Here is a 22,814-nt window from a genome sequence, read left to right on the forward strand (position 1 = left end):
GTTATTGACCTAAGCCAAAACAAAATGTTGGTACAACATGATAAAATTTCATACCGGCTGTGAGCCATTTATGCAATGTCTTCTCCTTGCTGTTTTTGTCAAGTAACTAGGAGGATGAACAGTAAAAAAAATCTGCTGCAAAAGAAAAATAAATAAAAAATAAAATAAAAATTCGCAAAATCCAATACGCCATCAAAAGAATTCAAGATTGGCACTATCAGTATAAAAGGCATCACTGGTAAAGAAGTGGAACCAGCAGAAGAAGAATTGAAAAAATCATGTCAGCATAATATGTGTTAGTTATGGTCAAAAAAAAAAAAAAAAAGTGAGATGCTTCAAAATAACCTGTACAAGATGTTACATTCAGGTAATAATGATTTTAGAAAGAAAGGAGTAGCTATATTATTACTGAACACAAGGATAATCTTCTTGAATGGCAGACAATACCAAGTAGTGATGAAGGCTGACATCAAAATGAGGAATTGGACAATGAGACTTATCTGTGCCTATGTTCCCATAGAAAGTTCTATTAAGGAAGACGTGGAGGAATTTTTTTTTTTTTTTTTTTTGAATATGAGAAAGCAGTGAGTACAAAGAAAAATGAAGAGTTGGTCCTCATTGGAGATGTAAGCAGCAGAGCAGGAAATGGTTTGAGAAAATTTGAAAAAAAAAAAAAAAAGTGCACAGCTAATAATAATTATTATTAGCTTTGCACTTATCATTATAATGGTAAGTACCTGCTGGTTTTCCATTCAGGATATAGACTAGTCATTACTAATACAATCTCTCAGAAAAAATATGAAATTAAATTTACTTGGATAGAATACACAAGAAATAAGAAAAATCTCATTGACTGTGTTATTGTTCACAGTGATATCTTTACAATGGTTCAGGATATATGAGTATATAGAGGATTTGAAATAGAAAGTGATGACTATTTGGTTTTGAGCAGTATAAAATTTAATGTCATATGTAGAAAAGAAAAGCATGCAAAATAAATTGGAATCAAGCAGCTTTCAGAGTGGAATTTTAGACTCAAATATAGATTTTGTTGAAGAAAAATGAACAAGTTTGAAGAAACAAAGCACACTTTGGAGAAGCACTGGTGAACTTTGAAAACTTTCACTGATTCGGCAAGGAAGTTTGTTATGTGGTTATCTTCAAGGATAGAAAAACCATAACTCCATAGTTTACTCAAGAAATTAAAGAGGCATTCATAGAAAAGAAGAAAGCATGCCAAAAATTATAGAAAAACCATAACTCCATAGTTTACTCAAGAAATTAAAGAGGCATTCATAGAAAAGAAGAAAGCATGCCAAAAATTATCAAAATTTCTAACAAGTAAATCGACATATGCTCTAAGAGAATACAGAGAAAAATAAGAAAGCAAAGTAGTGTGTGTAAAAGCAGCTAAACAAGTCATGGAAAGACTGGTAAGAACATAGAGGATAAATATCAGGTAGATGGCAGCAGGTTCAAAAATGCTAAAAATGAAGGACAAAAATAATGAAGAAACCAGATCTATACAATAAATAAATAATATATGGAAAGAATATGACCAAACACTCTTTAAAAAAGAACAAGATTGGGACAATATAAATACAGAGACAGGAAGAGGATAGGCACCATCAGTAATAAAAGAAGAAATTCTACATGTCATAAGCCAAATGAAAGAGTCCAAGGCCCCAGGTATTGAACCCCACAACTATCCATAGAACTCTAAAAATATGGAGGTCATAAAGCAGATAACTTCCTATTAATACTCTTTAACCAAATTATAGACAGGAGAAATACCAGATGATTGGAAGGCAGGAATCATAATACCTATTTATAAAAAGGAGATAGGCAAAAATGTGAGAACTCTAGACCAATAACTCTTTTAAGTCATAGCTATAAGATTTTCACAAGAGTCATTCAAAACAGAATCCAAAACATAAAGGAAGAAATCATAAGAAAGGACCAAGCAGGTTTTAGTCAGTTAATAACATAGGTGAAAAATACTGGGAACACACTATACCTATGTACTGCTGCTTTATAGACGTCAAACAGGCCTTTGATTCAACTGATTCAAATCATCAAAGATACAAGAATAGGCTCAGAAATCTTTTCATTCATCAAAAACTACTATAAAGACACCAAAGCATTCAAACAAAATGAATAAGATATGGAACAACAGCAACATAACAACAGGCCTCAAATGAAAACTTTACATAACTATCATAATCCCCACAGCCACGTATGGAGCAGAAGCATGGAAACTAAACCAGAAAGAAATCCAGAAAATTTGCGCTTTCAAAATGATATGCCTAAAGAAAATAAATGATACTAACTGGACAGAACATAAAACATATGTACAAATTAGAAATGACTTAAACTGCAGAGATGACATCATGAATGAGATCAATAAACAGTAGCTCAGATGGTTTGGACATCTTCAAAGAAGGCTTTCCTCTAGAATACTGAACGTTATGCTGAATGAACAGTTAAAAGGAAATAGACCAAAAGGGAGGCCAAGAAGAACATGGTTCCGGTTGCTAAGGGATAGATCACAATTACCCAACTACAGAACGATGACCGAGTTAGCAAGAGACAGAGTAAATGGAGAAGATTCTTATATAGAAGACTCGACCCATATATTCACAGCTGAGAAAGAAAGAAATGGCAGAAGGCTCCGGAGGCTATTGAAAAAACTTAGCTAGAGGAAAGAGTACTATAAAAGGAATCAAAGACGAACAATGCTACCTGTAAACTGTATTCTAGATATCCTGAGTAATTAGTTTGAAAGATTACTAAATTAAACAAGAAGTGATAGAACAATGGAGGAAAAGATTAGAGAGAAATGCAATCAGGAGTACATATCAGTATTAGAGGTAGCAAAGGCTTTAAAAAACCTCAAGTGGAAAGACAGCTGGAGTAGATGATATTTGACAAGAAATGCTCAAATATGGAGGTATAAAAGTTTTACAGGTACTGCTCCTCATAATCCAGAAGTCATGGTCAGAAAGGTAAATTCTACATAATTGGAGTAGAGCTGTCACAGTACTCACTGTAAAAAAAAAAAGGAAATAAAACAATGTGAGATTTCCTTACTGCGTATTTCAGTTAAGATCTATATAAGCATACTCAAGAAAAGGCTAAGAAAAATTGTGGAAGATAAACTTCACTTTAAGCATATAACAAGAATTGTACTAAGCTTTGTACTAATCTGTATTAAGCTTTGTACTGATCTGTAATAAGCTTTGCAGGTTGGGAAAAGCTGTTCAAAATGCTATTATATGTAAATGGGACATTATGTCGAGCAGTGTATAGTTTGTATTTGAGTTAGTTAGAATTGAAGGAGGTACAGGAAGATGGTTTAATGTTAAATCAAGTGAGAGACAAGGGTGCACATTATCTACACTGTTATTCATTACATTATGAAGGAAGGTGGCCCTAGGCTGATATCAAATTTTGAGATATTCATTTTGCTTTTTACTCTATCCAGAGGATATTATACTTTTGAACAAAGGCAGTACAAGTTTTTTGGATTCTCTAACTAAAATAGACAGAACTTTGAAAACATCAATGATATCTTCAATGGAGAGCATCTAGAAGTAAAATATTTCATCTGTTTAGACACAGTTTTTTGAAAGATGGCAAATTTAATATGAAATAGACAACAGAATAAGCAAATCTGGTATGGAATAAGAGAGAAATTGGCCAAATAACTATATTCAAGATTGTGTTTCAAATCAGTTTTAATTTATGGATTTGAGAGCTCAATGCTAGAAATAAACATTTGATAAAAGATTATGCCTGAAGATATGCAAATTGTAAGAAAAATAAAGAATGTGAAATGATTGCTTCAATGGCAAAACCACGTTAAAAATAAAGATATTAGGAAGAAACTTGAGATTTTTTTGAATTCACGAATATGTGAGCATAACTAATCTAATATAGTATGGTCGCTTTAACAGAATGGGGAAGAGAGAGAGAGAAAGGTTTGTGAAACAAGGTTTTTTTTTTTTTTTTGACAGGATGACAGGAAAAAGACCCAGACAAACACTTGGGTGGATTGATACAGTAAGAAGTGCCATAGAAGACCAAAATATGAGATCTGATATGAGAAATAAAAATGCACTTCGAGGAGGTGTATAGGAAAGCACTGCTTTCATTTCTATTCCATTATAACAATATAAAAATACCCCCTTCCTTGAATTTTCATTATTCCCTAAAGCATTATCCAAACTTGAACAAATATGTTTATCTATCTCACTCTTCCAAAATTTAAAAGATGTTCATCATGTAATCTTCAGCCCAGTAGTAGCTAAGATCACCAACTATAATAAACTATGAATTTAAGGATACATATTATTTTGATTGCTATTTTCCTTTTTAATGCCTGTTTGCACTTGCACTTTGTTTACTTTTGGATTGTTGTCTAGAAGATGCCTTTGTGAAAGATGAAATATTGGTAGTAATTTACTTTATTATTCTACAGATGTCTGTTTTCTTCCATTAGGAGAAAGATGTATATGTACATTCTTCATTCTTTATAATATTAAAGAACATCTTTGGAAACTATTTCATTTATGGAATTTGCTTTTTTTTTTTTTTTGTACATTTTTAATCACTTGATATATGTGTTATGTAAAAATTGCCATTTCTGAAACTTGGAATAGGAAGAGGGAGATCAATTTTATTTCTGAGAAGCATTTCTTATTTTATTCATTTATTTCAGAACTATCCCTGCCATCCGAACTGTATTATCTGGAAGTTCAAAACCCAGAAATTGCAAATATTGACACAAAATCTGGCAGTGTTACAGCTGTTAAACTGGGTCATACATCTTTGTTACTCAAGGAGAAGAGTATCCTTTGCTTTGTTCTTAACAAAACAAAATTTATTTATTTAGAAGTTAAAACTTGCCAAAATGGAGGATAACTATATAGAGAAATCAAGGTAAATCTAAAAATGTACTTCTGGTTCTGAGTTTTCAAAAATTTTTAAAAGCACTTCAAGAGTACTTCTTTGTTCAGCTTTGAGGGATTGCAATCATAGCAAGAGTTTATTTTTGATATTTATTTATTTATTTTATTTTTTTTATGAGAACACTTAAAATGAATATCAGAAAAGCCGGGTATTACTGTATCTCATAAGAACAGGTAAACATGTTAAGTAACCAAAACTTGATATTGAGTTGCTTTTTGTCACAGAAAAATATTCATCTAAGTTGAAAGCTTTTATTAATAAGTTCAGTATATTTTCACTTGCATTTTAACTGCAAAGAAAAAAATTACATTAATTAATTTAAATCATTTGTGAGTATTTATTTAAGGCACTGCATTAGATATCTAATGATATCTAATGCAGTGCCTATGAACTATATGATCTAGTTCATATCACTTGCAACTATTTAAGTTCAGTTTCCATCAACTATTTAGTTCATTTTAATCACCTGATTATTTAATTTAGTACACTGCTTTAGTATGTGTATATTATGGAATGGCAAAATGATTTTCTAACAGCATTAGTTAAGTGTGATTAAGGGCTGTTGAATATTAATACAGAAAAGTACTTTGTATATCATACTTGTAAAGAAATTATATTTGTCTTAATCTTATACCTAATCATAAGTGTGAAGTATCTTCATCACTGGTCTGCTTGTATATAGAGGCTGTTGACTTCGTATTAGTTTCTTTAGCATCCCATAATGCAAACACGTTATGGGAAGGGTTACTACTCAACAATCATTGAAACTGGTATAACTATCCTTCCCAAAAATGTTATGGGAAGTGTCACTACTCACGCCAGTTACAACCATTATTCAGGTGTCATCTGTGGGAGAAGGCTCTATGTAAAACAAATGTGTTTATACCTGTTCTGTTGACTTTCAGAAAACATTCGACAGTACAGATCAGAAAGTGATATGAGCAATACTCGAGCCTAATGGAGTGGACAGGAACCTAATGTGTCTCTCAATGAGACTGCTGTGAAACTGTGAGGAAATAGGAAGATGGTTCTGGACAACAAGAAGCATGAAACAAGGAGACCCCATATCCCCAAGCTTTTGGAAAGAACAGTGAATGTCATAAAGGATAATATAAGGGGACTTTCAATTCAAGGTACAAGAGTAAACAATTTATGATTTGTAGATGACATAGTCATTACTGAAGAAGATGAAGAGGAACTACAATAGAAAGAACAGTGCTGAAGTTAAGTGAAGAAAGAGTTATGAGTTTATGATGAACATCAATAAAGCAAAACAGTGATATTCAGAGAGAAGAGTTTAAAAAAGCAAACAAAGGTGGACAAGAGCTGGAAGATCTTATGAACTTTGCATACCTAGGGAGCAATGTGACACATGATTTAGACTGAAAAAAAAAAAAGAGATAAGATCTCAGAAAACAAAAGCCAAAGTAAACCTGCAGGCAATGGACAAGATGTAGAAAAGTAAATCAGTGAGTCTTTCCATAAAGTTAAGACTGCTAGAAAGATGCATATTCACAAGCATGCTCTCTGTGGTTGTGAGACATGGCTAATGATCAAAGACTCTGTGAGATGAATACTGGCTTTCGAAAGAACATGTTATAGAAAGATTCTACAAATTGGATGGGTGCAAAAGGTAATAATGAAGAACTGTATCACATAATAAACTGCAAAGAGAACCTAATGCAGAAAATAATTCAAAGGAAACTAAAGTTTTTTGGACATATACGTAGAATGGATAAAAGTAGAAAGATCAAACTTTGATGCTTGGTACAATGGACGGTATAAATAGAAGAGGACAGCCAAGGCTGCCAAGAGTAGGCAGATGATGAGAAATAGTAGTGTGGAAAGAGTTTGCAGGATTCGAGTCACTTGGCAATCTACAGAGAGAGAAATAGCAAAAGAATGGTGAAACAAGCATCAGACACCAACAGACATTGGGCACTTACAATGACGATGATGATAAGTGGAAGCTACACCAAGAGTATACCAAAGTAAAATCAATGCACAATTCATATATTTCACATATATAAGTATAAAAAAGTATTTATTATTATTATTAAGCTCTAGTAGTCAGAGACTCATCAAAGGAGGCCACATAGTACACACACTAACTATCATATTTGTTCGTGAATGAATTCAAGAACAAATATGATAAGTGTTGCATGTACTATGTGACCTTCCTCAATGAGTCTCTGACTCCTGGAGGTTTCTCTTAATAATAATAATAATAAAGTTAACAGAACAGGTATTATTCATTCTGAGCATCCAAGGATGCCCTCTTTTCCTTTCCCCATCTTCTATAAAATGAAAAATCCCATCAACTGAAATTCTGTATAACCCTTTCAGAAGTTTTTAAGTTTCAATCATTTCACCTCCCTCCCCTTTTCTCCAGTTTACTAGTGTTTACATCCTCAATCAAATTCCCAGTCTGTCATATTCAGTCTGTAATCAGTATTCCACAATCATGATATCATTTTTGACACCCTCCTTTGCACTCTATCCACTGTATAAGAATAAGAATTGCCATGGAAACCAGACTTACATGCAATAGTCCAAGTGAGTTCTTATCAAGGTCTTGTAAAGAGGCAAAATGATTTCCTTATCTTTACATGTCAAGGTTCAGTTCATTGTTGCAATTATTCTCTGAGTTGCATTTACAATTTTTGCTATATGACCCTTGAACTTCAACTTCCTGTCTGCTAAAACTCTTAAGATCCCTAGCCTGACAGTTTCTTCTAGCATAATCCCACCAATATAATATGACATTGGATATCTAATCATGCTGAGGTGCACTGCTTTACATTTATTAACATTGAAGTGACATCTGTTTTTCCATGCTCACAATTCCAGCCTATTCAAATCATTCTGCAAGTACTGCATATCAGCCGCATTCCTGATTAACCTTACCTATCTTTGCATCATCAGCAACAAGCTCTATGTCAGTTGTTGAATCCTTCCCAATGTCATTAATGTACAGATTGAATAACAGTAGACCAAAGACTGATCCTTGTGGTATACCACTGGTTACCTTAAATCTTGCAGGTTCAAATCCCCAATATACCACTTTTTGATATTCTGTCAGTCCACCACCATCTTATCCATGTGCTGATAGTTTATAATCCAATCCCATATTCTCCAATTTATGCAATAGTCTTCCATACTGTATTCCGTCAAAAGCCTTAGCAAAATCCAAAAGTATTGTAGTGTATCCATTCCCTTTGTCTAGCTCAATGGTAACATTATTATAGAATGTAAGCAAGTTGCTAAAACATGACCTTCCCTTAGTAATCCCATGCTGTTCAATGCAAAGTAGAGTACAGATATCTTACAATTTGTGTGCTGAACCATTGTGAAAATATTGCTATGAACAATAATATATATAGTCAATGAAACATTTCTTATTTCTTCTCTCCAAATGTGGTTGTGTGCACATTTTTAAGTTGCAACATGGTGTTAATGATGACTAGTTCGTGTCTTGAACAAAAATCTAGCAAGTACTTAACATTATTATTAACTTTTCTCTTTTTTCCAAATTTTCCCCAAGCATTTCTATATATTATATCATTTCTTCATGAATATTATGTTATGTATAACTCTCTGCTGAAATCACTATTGAAGCAGATTAACTTTGAATATAAACAAGTTATCATTAAGTTGTAATTCATTTTACCATAATTTAATGGTAATTCGCCGGCCTGGTTTTTCCGAGCGGTTAGTGTATTCACTCTCCAGCCAAAAGGTTGCGGGTTCGAATCACAAACATCCTGCCATGGGTGTGAATGTTTGTGATTGTCTGTGAGAATACTAGTGGTGGTGGTGGTGGGCAGTGGATGGCATTGATGTAGATCAGGCATGGCCAACTTCATTCTATACGAGGGCCAATATATGATGAGTGGTAGCGTCACAGGCCACACACTTTTAGACAGAACTTAAATAAGCTATTCGTGTCTTGAACAAAAATCTAGCAGGTACTTAACATTATTATTAACTTTTTTCTTTTTTTCAAATTTTCCCCAAGCATTTCTATATGTTATATCATTTCTTCATGAATATTATGTTATGTATAACTCTCTGCTGAAATCACTATTGAAGCAGATTAACTTTGAATATAAACAAGTTATCATTAAGTTGTAATTCATTTTACCATAATTTAATGGTAATTTGCCGGCCTGGTTTTTCCGAGCGGTTAGTGTATCCACTCTCCAGCTAAAAGGCTGCGGGTTCGAATCACAAACATCCTGCCATGGGTGTGAATGTTTGTGATTGTCTGTGAGAATACTAGTGGTGGTGGTGGGTAGTGGATGGCATTGATGTAGATCAGCCGTGGCCAACTTCATTCTATACGAGGGCCAATATATGATGAGTGGTAGCATCACGGGCCGCACACTTTTAGACAGAACTTAAATAAGCTATGCATTTTTTCAGGGCAGTAGTTATATGTATTGAATTACTATATTTGTTAAATCATTTTACTACTGGGAGAACAATATAAAATGCTTGAAACTGAGTCTCTGAAACTGGTCACTGTAACCAGAGCAGAGCAAGTGATGCGTTACTCTGGAGCACATAGAAAATACTACTAGTATTTTTGATTATTATATCAAAAAAAAAATTTTTTTTGATATTCTTGAATATTTTTGCCAGAACTACATTTTGTATTTAATTTCATGACTTTGTGAAACGAAGAACATGCCATTTAAGGTAATTTGTCATATTATCTTAAATCAAATACAGGATTATGTGTTGACTGCTCAGCTACTTTGACTGTCATTGAAATTGAACAGTATGTTTGTAGCATATTATCACTTGTTTTTTCTATATTTTGTAGATAGTTAAGTTAGTATTTAATTTTTATTTATACTCTAGAATTTATTTTTCATCCTTAAGAAGTTCATTATAATAGCAAAAATGTTGGTAAGATTGCAAGAGTATACGATCGACTTTTACTACAGCAAAATCATAGGGATAAAGGAAGTTTGTTAAGTGTAGAGTTTACTATATAGAATTTCCTCGAAAATAATGTTGTCATAAGGTTTTGGAGGGAACTTTTGTGGTGAGAGTTGATTGTAGCACATTGCCTTATCTTAATAAATCTATGGACTGTAGATGCATTAGAGCCATAATTTAATTTATGTTCTTTTAAATATCACATAAGATTGCGAGCTGTTTATATATTTTTTGGCAATTCAGTGTTTATTTCTTAACATATGTGTAGAAAATAATGGATTTGAGTTATTACATTCTTGTGAAGTTCATGTTGTACAGCCAAGCTATATTGGTATGTATTATTTTTATACTTGAACTTTTGTAATGTTTTAAATTTTGAAATGTAAAAAAAAAAAAAAAAAAAAAAAGGTTGTTTCTTTATTGAAAACTTTCTTTATATCTATATTGCTTATCCCATTTTAAAAAACTGAGGTAAGCAAGATATGTATTTCTGTGCAGCATTTTATCTGTCTTGATTATGGAATTTTTAACAAAAAAGGTAACCCACCATTCTGTTTGAGATACGTAGTTTATTTACATTGCAATTACTCTTCAACTGCTATGTAATTTAAGAGTAATTGTGTGTGAGAGGAATGGAAGGCTTCTTGTTACGATAATGATGTGACTGAAGACTGAAATGCAAGATCTGACAAATTAATTTTGAGGTAAATTGTTGATAGTTATTGCCTGGTATTAGGTAAAGAGAACTAGTAATAATGTCAACTTGATATTTTTTTATCATGCAACACTATCCTAGTGTTTTTAGCTTAACAGCAATTTGATGGTGATGATGAGATTGTTAACAAAAATAATTCTCTTGAAGAATACTGATTCCAATGGTATTCAATTATTTTTAATAAGTTTTTCATCAGGAATTTTTTCCTTCACTATAGAAAAACTTCTTTTATACTATCCCTGCACAGATCTGGTGACTTCAAAAATTATGAACTATCACCATACATATGTCCAGTTTTATTCCAAAATTATATTTGTGGGTTTTGCATATGATATAATTTCTATGCTGTGTGCCAATGTATCTCTTTAGTCATGGCTTTGTTGATGGAAAATCTCCTGCTTCAAATCTTGCATTCAAAAACTACAATATATACTTTTGGCTTTCACTGTTTTGTACCTCTCATTATATAGCAAATACTATTATAAACTCACTTGCTGTAAAATATTTCTAATAAACTAATATGCTCATTTGAGAGGATTGATTTTGGTGATAATATCAGAGAATTTGTCTATAGCCAAGGTATCATTTTGCTTATTGAGGAGAGTGATCATGCACTCTTAACTTGACTGTATGTGGAGAATTTTCACATGCTTAGTAACTTCCTTCTTCAGGAAGTTACCAAGCATGTTCTTTGGGTGTTACATGATTTTTATACTTGAACTTTTGTAATGTTTTAAATTTCGAACTGTAAAAAAAAATTTCATAGCATTTTTAAACAGGTATGTAAAGAAAAAAGAAAGTTTTGTGGAGGGTATAAAAAAAAAAGGTGTTTAGCAAGAACATGAACATTACAAACAAAGCATAGGCAAGAAGGATGACCAGCATAAGGGAGATGGCAGCTGAAGACCCTACTCCAGAAATAAAACATGGCATTAAGCCATCTCATTCCTCCAATAAGCAGGGTGGTGATGTTTCACTAGTTGGCATTTCCTCATCTAGGGCAAGTTTGCTTTTAGGACAGCAACACCAATCTTCCAACAAAGTCAAACCACAGGAATGTTGAGTTGACTTATTTGGAAGAGGCTATATATTGCACTTCATCAGCTCATTAAAGGCCTAACTTTGATATGTTCAGTTCTACTTTTGTACAGCTTTGGTATATTTCTACCTGTAGAATGATGGTTAGGCAAGTGATGAGAATTTTGAGCAGAATGAAGGATAAATATTTCCACCAATAAGAATCACTTCTGTGATATGTTTAGTGCAAATGTTTGGATCAGAACATTAAAAAAACCATTACAAACAAGGAAATGAGGCATCATGAAGATCATCCCATTTGGCTTTCTTATAATGCAAAACAGCACATGGATGAAAAGGACTTCACCTATGCAGTCCTTTAGTAGGTTGCTTTCTGAATTACTAGAGGATAAACAACATCCACAGTATACTTAGAAGGATTACTACTGAGAAAAGAAATCTATAGTGTTTGCAGGGGGGGAGGTTAGGAGGGTTATCTAGTATTCTAGTAGGCATGTGGCCAATTTATGTAAGATTATTCATCATCTTAGGTGGCATCTTCATATTGGAAGCTCACAAATTTATCCATAATACAACACTGGGGACTAATACTGCACAGGGGGCCCCAATCTGTTCTGAGGGATGAAAAACCTAAGTTTATGGGCGAAAACCTATCTCTGTATGAGACTGGTTAACTCACCTTTAGTCGAAAGAGACTAGATAAAGTTCCTCCCATCATGGACAGGAATCAAACCCAGGTCTTTTCGACCAAAGGGCTTTGTCTATACCAGTTGATCTCATTGGTGATTGTTGGTGATAGCAAATGTCTCAGCATCTCTATCTGCTTGATCTGGGTAGCTTGAAAAGGAAAGCTACTCAGTGTTGTGCATGAAAATGACTTCACTGTCAACTTGACTGGTTGAAATCAACATTTAAAGAAAGGAAGTCTAAAAGTTTAGATTGGTTGTTAGCACTTAAGTGTGATAGAGACTACATCTGATAGAATGGGATTGAGAGACTTAGTCAGAGGGTCAAAAATGGGGAGATTCGCACTAGTTTCTTCAGTACAGTAAAACCCCAAAGTTACGCAGTAGGTGGGACCAACAAAAAGCACGTAAGTCGAATTCACGTAACTCGGGATATAATTTTGCTTGTAATTTATATATACAAACATGCAATTGGGATCAAAGGTTTACAAAAACACCTATATTTTTTAAGAAATATAATCATAATTGTAGTTTTTCGTACATAAAAAAAGAAAGTTATTTCGATGTCGATGGTTTCATAAAATCTAATAGATTCATCTGACGGGATAATGTCTTTTTATTATCACGCAAAATTTCTTCATATGAAGCTAATGATTTTTTTATTCCTTGCCTTGTGGCTACAATTCGTTCCTCGTTAGAATCTATGTCCTCCAAAATCTGTAAACCTTTCTTTTATGATTACTGTGGATTCCTGTAGATCGAACTTCTTTACTAGCTTACAAATTTTCATTCCACCTTCAAAATCCTTAATAATGTTGAGTTTTGTTTCCAAAGTCAATGTTTTTCTTTTCTTGCTAGCAGTAGAAGAATCAGACTTGCTTCTTTTGGATGACATTATTATTTTTTATGTGATAAAATTTTTATCAAGAACATAATATTAAACAATCGCAAGGTTTGTAGACTATAAAAATCGTGCATGAATGGAGACCGTGTGAAACACGTCAGTGCTTGTTCATAGCATGTGCGATACTTGCGAATGTGGCCGGCGGCTGAAAGATATGACTAGTGGTTAGGCGTGAAGCGGGACGGGAATACGTACATATAAGAAACCGCGTAACTCCGGATTCGCGTAAGTCGGGGTATAACTGTACTTCATTGACATCCTCAGGGTATTCAAAAAGTGTATGTGTGTGTGTGTGTGTGTGTGTGTGTGTGTATATAGATAGATAGATAGATAGATATTCTTTAACATGGTCTGGATTTCTGGAAAAACTTCCTACTCTTGGAAAAACGCTATCCCAGTTTATAAAAATGGAAATAAAGATGACTTGCAATAACTGTAGGGGGAGGGGATTAGTCTGCTAAATGCAGAGTGCAAAATATATGCAGGAATATTAAAAGAGAAAATAAACAGTATTGTCGAGGACAAACTACTAGAACAGAATGGATTCTGAAAAGGCCAGTCTTGCATAGACTCCATTCACTCTAAAAATATTAATCAAAAAGTGAAGAGAATTTCAAAAAGAAAGACACACATGACCTTCATTGAATATGAAAATGCCTTTGTTTAAATATCTTTTGCTTATTAATTTTATCAAAGGCTTTTTTCATATTCAATGAAAGTCGTGTGTGTTTCTTTTTGAAATTCTCTTCACTTTTTGATTAATATTTTTAGAGTGAATGGAGCCTATGCAAGACACCACTCTAAATATACCAAACCAGTTCTTACAGTCTATTCAAGAAATATATACAGTAAATAATATATATATAAAATTATAACAATCTGGAAAGAGCATAATCTATTTGGTATACAAATAAACCCGCAAATAAAGATCGGTACACTATTATTTGCGGTTGATCACATTGTATTAGCTATATCAAAAGTAAAGACAAAAATAATGGCTTTCAAAGGAGAAAACCCAATAAGAAGTAAAATAGTGATAGATAATAAAATATTAGAACAAGTAAATACTTTCAAATACTGGGATGTGACTTATCATATGAAGATAAAAATGATATAGGCATTAAAATATCAAGTTTTGTTAAAGTAAATGCCATAATAAATAATATATTTAAGCCAATCTATGCTACCAAAACACACCAACATCAGACTATATAACTTTCTGTCTATAACGGATTCAAACAGATGAAATGAAATTTCTCAGAAAAACAGCTGGATATACCAAGTGGGACTATAAAACAAATAAAGAAATTTTACAATCCCCAAATATAAAACCAATTAACTATTATATAAGTAAATATAAACAGAAATGGTTAGAACATCTAAATCTTATTGACAATAGCAGACTGTCAAGAATACTATATGTATAATACTATAAAATCCGTAAATACTATAAAATAGTTAATACTGTTTTATAGTAAATTTAATACATTAATTTAATAAATAAATGTAAAAGGAAGAATTTGGAAGACCAAGAAAGTGATAGCATGACATAGGAACAAGCCACTTGTCCTAAAATCCATGATAGGAAGAAATCTCCCATAGGATGTTCAGATCTGTTGAAATTAGGATAACTTTTCTTATAAAGACATTCCATAGAGACTTAGTTCAACTAAGCTAGATTGCTCAGGTTCATGATACTTGATATAGAATTTATATTCATGTGACAGACCATAGAAGAAAATGCCAGATTGGCTGAAATGAGAAGCCACAAGAGGTGGGTTTTTTTAAAGCTGAGTAGAGGAAGCTTGTACTTAAATGAAGAAAGGAAGGTGGAAATATTTTTGGATGGTGGAAATTGACAGGACAATATTCAGATATTATGAATATACTGCAAGTTCTGAGGCCTCTTAACACCAGTATATTCTTATATCCTATATACTGGTGTTAAGAGGCCTCAGAACTTGCAGTATATTCATAATATCTAAATATTGTCCTGTCCTGACAATTTCCACTGTCCTTTCTTCATCTAAGCGGCAGAGGAATCTTCATCTACTGAGCTTTCCCAGAGTCAAGATTCCTTGTAGCTTATAGTATTTTGGTCACGGCAGATCTTTTGTGATCTGTGATGAACATATATCAAGTATCATAAACCTGAACAGGCTATCTCTACTGGTCACAGAGTCCTGTGCCCAGCAGCGATAGCCTGCGAAAGAAAACAAAACCCCTACACAATAGCAGATTCTTTATGGAAAACCCTATTCCTAGGGATTTCCTTAATAAGGAAATTGCAAAACCATTTCATTATCCTAACGTGAACAGATCTGATGGCCTTCATTTATCTCCCCTATGGGAAATATTATATCAATCTTCTAATAATTTATATGTATGTGTGAGATTTTTTTTTAATAAGAATTTTATTGACCCTTGTTGCCTTATCTGTGGTGGTACTTTTTTAAAATTCTTCTGTTGTGTTTCATTGTGCCATTATTCCAGGGGTCTTCAACCTTTCAGACAGTGCGGGCCACATTAAATATTTCAGTGAAACCTGCGGGCCACTAAACTATACTGCGGTATTTAGAATTGTAAGATGCTTTCCAGATTCACAAAGAATGCTGTGCATTTGATACTTTACATAAAATCCTATAAAAATAAACAAGCTCAGCTTTAAGAGCATAGGTAGGAGTCGTATTCATGATAAGTAAATACAATCAATACTTGAAAAAAGATAATTTAATGAAGAAAACATTCATTTTTTACAATGTCAATGGGAAACTTGGCAATGTTTTTCCTTGACCAGCTTGTCAACTTTGCCATCAGTGTTGGAAGTCGCTATGTGCAGAGTATTCTCGAGATGTTGGTCTGTAATTTGAGTTCTTGTCTTGGACTTCACATGCTTCATTCTGGAGAACTGCTCACATAAGTATGTGCTTCTTAACAAAGCGCACATCTTCAAAGCATGCCAGCAAAGATTAGGGAATGCATCTGCAGAAATGTAGTCTTTGTAAAATGTAAGCAAGGGCACATTGAATAAATTTTCTCTCAAAGAAGAGTTGTTTTGGAATTTAAACAGCTCAATTTGTGCTGTTTGAATTCCAAAACAATTTGAGCATGGCATTTCGGCAGCATTGACACTGAATGGCATTGAAAATAAATCTAAAGAAGACTGTTGGTTACAAAAATGACTAAATCCTCTTCGAACTCGCTTCGCAACACGGCTAATTTTGTAGCATATTCATCAAGAGACGAACAGTTGGACTCAGCGAGATGCTGAAAATTAGTTGTCTTTTTTTGCAAGTTGTGCCTCCCAAAGTTTGAGCCGGGCCACAAAAGCTTTGATGTGATCAAACAAAGTGTGCACCAGTTGATCTTTGGATTTTAGCCGCGTATTTAGGTCATTCATATTCAACGAGATGTCGGTCACAAAGGCAAAGTCTGTCATCCACTTCAGATCATTGATTCTGCAATCAGCTTTCCCTTGGTTTGCATGAACTGCTGTATTTCGCTCCTTAAGTCAAAGACTCTTTTAACAACCTTCCCTCTGCTCAACTAACGCACATCACTATAATAAACCACATCGATGTGATCTGCTTTGCACTCTTGGGTCAAAAACTCTTGGAATTGACGATGAATCAATCCTCTTGTCCTAATAATGTTGACGACAGTCGCAACAAATTTATGACATTCTCAAATCCAATAGTTTTCACGCACAAATTCTCCTGGTGGATTAAACAGTGGTAATGGACAAAATCTTTTCTTTCTAGTTCTTTCTGTAGCAGCACAACAAACCCTTTGTTCTTTCTCACCATAGCAGGTGCACCATCAGTTACCACACCCTCAAGGTTGGTTAAGCTGAGGTCAGAACAGCGGCTTCAAGAATATCGGTGTCTTTCGTCATTCCCTTCATAGGTACGAGTGCTAACAGTTCTTCTGTCATAGTGAATTGTTGATCAATGCCACGGACAAAGATAGCCAGTTGTGCTGTACCCTTCACATCTGTGCTCTCATCTAAAGTAAGTGAATATGACATAAATTCCGACGACCGTTTTTTTAAAGTTCCTTCAATGTCATTGGCAAGTTCTTTGACACGTCGCGCTACAATTACTCCAAAGAAACTTGGTTTTTTAAACAGCATTCATTATTTAAACTTATTATTTTGCAGAATATCCCCAGCAGGGATATTCTGATGAGACACTCTTTCACAAACTCACCATCCAAGATGGCTTTTGATTTTTTAGCATGTTTTTCAGCTATTATATAACTTACTTTGATGCACACTTCACTCTCTTCCCTCTGCCTTTTAAACGTACCCTGCTGGCATTTTAAATCAATTTGGAGACAGTTCACTTTTTTTCCACACGAAGCTGCCCTTGAAGGTGATCAAAATTGGACGCATGCTTTGTCTGTCATAGTGTCGTTTTATATTGTATTCTTTTGATACTGACACTGACTTACAACAAATTAAACACACTGACTTATCATCGATCGGCACAAAAAAGTACAAATTGGTCCACTTTTCATTAAAAACCCAACAAGAATCACTTGATTTACGCTTTTTACTCGTAGATGCCATAGTGATGAAAGTGAACCCAAAAAATGATCCAAAATGGCTGTATAACAGTTATTATCCACTGAATATGTCTCACACTAATGAAAAAAGTCTGGCAATATAAAACCACAATAGGCTATGGCTCACATGACAAACCTGCATGCGCTTATACACGAATATTACACTGTTCACGACTGACTGACTGTGGATGAGATCCTCTTGTATTTATATGAAAATAACGAAGTATCGAGAACCTTCGAGATGTATCTGGAAGGCACTAGACAGCACACTCAAACCAACTACTGCTTCAGCCATCTATCTGTGACGTCAGTACTATTACTTAAGTGCTGCTTGGTGCTGGTAGATGGCTGAAGAAGCATGTCTATTTAATATTTATTTTTATAGGATTTTATGTAAAGTATCAAATGCACAGTTCCTTGTGAATCTGGAAAGCATCTTACAATTCTAAATGCTGCAGTGTAGCTTAGTGACCCACGGGATTCATGGAAATGATTCACGTTTTAATGTTAATTTAGTCACGTTTTAATGTTAAGCAGTTATTTTTTCAAAATGGCTAGCAGGCCACGGCAAAGAGCTCCACGGGCCATGTGTTGAAGACCCCTGCATTATTCAGTTTACTGAATACACCTTCGATACTAAGGCAAAAAGATTACATCAATTGAATATTTTAATTTAAGTTACCCATCTTTGCAATTTTTTGCAAACTATTCCTTTGGTCCTTATGAATTCTTAATGTAAGAATAATCAACAAAAAATTGAAGAAAATAATTAATTCTAAATTACTTCTTTCAGTTCTTCACATTGAACCTGGAGAAAATTGGGCTCTAAAGGAACTTTCTAATTATGCTATTAGTGTCAAGTTATATGATGACAGACATAACCAGATTCATATCACAGATGTAAGTTGTTCAAGTAACGTTTGTATTTCAACTTTATGTTCATGGATTTATTATTCTGTGTTAGTAGTTTTCAGACTTATTGGAATATTATATTTGCATATTGATAATCTGGCAGCTGAAAAACAGGACTGATTAATTTATATTACTTAGTTTGATTTATCATGTCATTTATGTAAGCTTTTATTCTAGTTAACTTAGTTGAACTAGAATATTAAACTACAGGTATCCCTTGCTTTACATGATTAATGTATCCTGCGATAATGCTATACTAATTGAAAACATGTTAATTAATTAGTTATGGCAGATCTTTTGTGATCTGTCATGAAGAACATATATCTTAAAGTTTTTAAAATACATTTGTTTTTTATTGCCAGTATAACTATGCAGAATAATACAGGATAATATAAAGCAGAGGAATTGAAACGAAAAATAGACATACATCAGGAGGACAGGGATGCAGAGGACAGTTGATATGCTGCTATCTGGTGTGAGATAGAGGCCATATAATACATAATGTAGTTGGTTGCTGCTTTAATCCAGGGGATATAAGAGAGAATGTATATGACATGCACTGGCAAATTAGCATGACGAGTACAGATTGAGTAATTATTAAGGGGGATTTCAACTATGGAGACATAGATTGGGAGGAGGAGGAGGAATGGTCACAGGCAGAGAAGGAAATGGAATTTATACAGAAGCTGAGAGAAAATTACCTGAGCCAGCATGTAATGGAGGGGACGTGATGTTCGTGAGTATCGGATCTAATCATAGCATAAGAGAATTTTAAATTTATCCTTCAATAGTCATTCCTCTTTTTACTTGCTGCATAGCAAAAGAGCAGTACAAGGCATAGGCAAGAAGAGTGAACTATATGGTTAGGAAGGCCAAAGCTAATTGTAGAGAAAGCTAGGTAAACAGGCCAAAAGAAATCCTAAAGAATTCCACTATGTGGCAAATAAAAGAGGAACAATTATAGAAGGAAGTGCTGATGGTGTGAAAGTAGCAGAAGCAAACCAGATAATTGAATTGCTGAGTGAGCATTTTGCAGGGGGTATGTCATCTAGATGGTGATGTTATTCTAGTTCACTTATGACATTGACAGAGGGGAGAAAGAGGTCGCAGAATCTCATGAACACAGCCACAGGATTCAATGGCATATCAGCCTTTGTATTACAGGAATGCGCAAGGGAATTATCAGTTTCTCTGACCAAGCCATTGAATTTAAGCCTCAGCACTGGGAAGGTGCTAATGCGGTAGAAAGAGGACAAAATAGTCCCACTGCACAAAGGAGACTCCAAGACAAAAGTAGCAGATTATAGGATATTTAGCTTGTTAGGAGTAATGGTTAATGTATTGGAAAGTTGGTGAAAGGCAACATTCAGGACTTGGATAGGAATATGACTCTACAAGAGACAATATGGTTTTGTGAAGGACAGGTCTTGCTTTAGTAATTTGCTAATCAAGTGACAGTGGAGTTGGATAAGGAAAATGGCTACTCAGGGATATTACTAGACTTTGCAAAATCATTTATTAGGATTTCATATGGAACTCTGTTGCATAAATTGTAGCAAATGGGGATGGATATAAGTCTAGTGATTTGGATTAGAGGGTGGCTGATGGACGGATATCAAAGAGTGGTTTATGGAAGGATTAAGTCCAGTAGAAGTCAGGTGACCAGTGGTGTGCCACATGGCTCAATATTTGGTCCTCTGTTGTTTAATTTGTACATCATTGATATTTGAAATGATTTGACAGGAAATATTCAGTTGTTTGTTGATGATGTTAAATGGGTAGAGTGATGGTAAATGAAGGTGATGTCGAGATCCTGCAATTTTTTAGGATTTCTTTTGGCTTCTTCACGTAGATTTCCCTACAATTAGCTTTGGCCTTATCATATAGGTCACTCTTCTTGCCTATACCTTGTACTGCTCTTTTGCTGTTTGGCAAGTAAAAAGAGGAATTACTCTTGAAGGATGACTTTAAAAAGTTCTGATGTTGTGGAGGTAACAGAAGCAAACCAAAATAATTGAATTGCTGATTTATCCTTCTGACTGGGTATGTATTCTGATACTGCTTTTTTCAAACATCCCTTGACCACCTCCCATGCACCACCAACATATCTCCACTCCAAGTATTTATGCAGTCTGCACTGCTGAAAGCTGATTCCTCTGCTTGTCACCTGCTTTGTAATTCTACATGTATCCTTTCTTAATAGAAAATTCTTCAAGTCTGGAAATCTTCCAGGTCAAGATTATATGATAACTTTCTCTAAGCATATTGTGCATAGCTAGATTGGTTAGTGTTAAGTTCTCTGATGCAATCAACAGATGCAGCACTTTTAAACCTTGAGTCTGCTCCATTACATGTTGTTTCAGGTAATTATCTCTCAGCAGGCAGCTGAATAAATCCATTTCCTTCCCTGTCTGTGACTATTCCTCCACCTGATCTATGATAATTACTCGACTTCTACTCGTCATGCTAATTTGTGAGTGCACGTCATCTCCCTTATACCCTCTGGATTATAGCATCAGCCAGTTACATATTTCATCCTGTTGGCCTATATATCACACCAGATAACCTCAAATGAACTGCCCTCTGATTCCCTGTCTCCTTAATGTACTTCTACTATTTTTGGCTTTAAATCCTCTACTATTATTAGTAGAGAAATTAATTAATAGAGGAACTTATTCTATCTTCTTCAGAGAAGACATGATACCTTGCATTCTTTTCCTAAAACCATATAATTCTCAGACAATTGCATCTCACTCATGCCTATAACATTTAGCCAAGTTATGTTAACTAATGCCAAACATTCCTCAACCAATACTTCTGATACTAGTACCTAGTCTAGCCATAAATACTGTTACAATTGAACAGTACATAAATCTTTAACTTATCAGCAAATCATTAATTCAGCACACAAATCACATATATTATGTGCATCTAGCAGCACTCAATGTTTGAAATGTCTGCCTTTTGCCTTTACGCATGCCCAAAGTCTGTGATGTCACATATTGATAGCATGCTGGTGATGCTGGGGTGTTGTTTCTAACAGGCTACTCTCTGTCAAACTCTGACCACAATTTGAAGTCCAACGAATTCAGATCGGGACTTCCAGATGGCCAATCAGATGGTGATATATAGTTGGGCATATTTACCTACAACCACTGTTGTGTAGTTCTTGCCTTGTGTGTAGAGGTTGAGTCCTGTTGGAAGGTCCGCTGTCTACCATGAAACACATCATTGTTTGGGGTTTGTACCACAGGTTCCCGCACAGTATCTTGATACACTTTGGCAGAAGTTTTAACATTTTTCTTGCAAAAACTCATCTTGGATATCCCCCACCTCTGATATATACAGGGTGTTCGGGATAAATTTGACATATTTATAATTAATTATATTTTTCCGTAAGTTACATGTATTAACACACACTTCTCTTCATTTAAAAGTTTGGACCCTTCTTCATTCATATACAAGATGTCAGAAAGGATGGATAGCTGGAACCCACCTGAATCATGGAAGAGAATAACTTGTATCATGATGATTCGTGCCCGCCATCAAAATAAGGATATTACGACTGCTGCCCAATGCTCCCTGAATACAGTAAAAACAATCAGGCATGAACTAGAGACTTGCAATGGTGACTACGAGGATGTAGCAAGAAGAAAGATCCCTAGCAGACGATCTGATTGCGTTCGTACAGCAGAATTCCTCGCAAATCTGCAGGAACAGGTGTTGAAGAACCCTGGCATTGGAATTCGGGCTTTGTTCGTGGAGTTGCTAACTGTAGTCAAGCCCTGGATAACAAGGGTAGCCAATGGTAGGCCGTATGTATGGCAGCAGGATTCGGCCCCTTGCCACACCTCTGGGAAAAGTCAAAAATGGTTGTCTGAAAATTTCTACGACTTCACCAGTCCAAATGTTTGGCCTCCAAACTCCCCAGACCTTAACCCCATGGATTATTTTGTATGGGGCGCAGTTGAAAAAGACACCAATCGCACTTCCAGTAATACAAAAGCCCAGTTAATGGATAAAATTAAAACAGTTTTTGCGGCCCTTCCCAGGGAGACTAGCATCAGCTTGTTCG

General features: G+C 34.5%; 1 protein-coding gene across 2 annotated transcripts in view; it reads left to right on the forward strand.

Moving 5' to 3' along the window:
* Nucleotides 1-22,814, forward strand: part of LOC150095609 (nuclear pore membrane glycoprotein 210-like) — a 254,158-nt gene that overhangs the window by 69,366 nt on the left and 161,978 nt on the right. For both annotated transcript variants that reach the window (XM_090410173.1, XM_090410174.1), the window contains exons 7-9: nt 4,721-4,849; nt 10,187-10,249; nt 18,621-18,727. In XM_090410173.1, the coding sequence (XP_090266299.1) occupies nt 4,721-4,849; nt 10,187-10,249; nt 18,621-18,727 (299 nt within the window). The remainder of the gene's footprint in view (nt 1-4,720; nt 4,850-10,186; nt 10,250-18,620; nt 18,728-22,814) is intronic.

The sequence above is a fragment of the Typopeltis vanoorti genome, chromosome 20 (assembly GCF_054136105.1).
Source record: "Typopeltis vanoorti isolate ZY-2024b chromosome 20, IOZ_Tvanoo_1.0, whole genome shotgun sequence".
Classification (NCBI taxonomy): domain Eukaryota; kingdom Metazoa; phylum Arthropoda; class Arachnida; order Uropygi; family Thelyphonidae; genus Typopeltis; species Typopeltis vanoorti.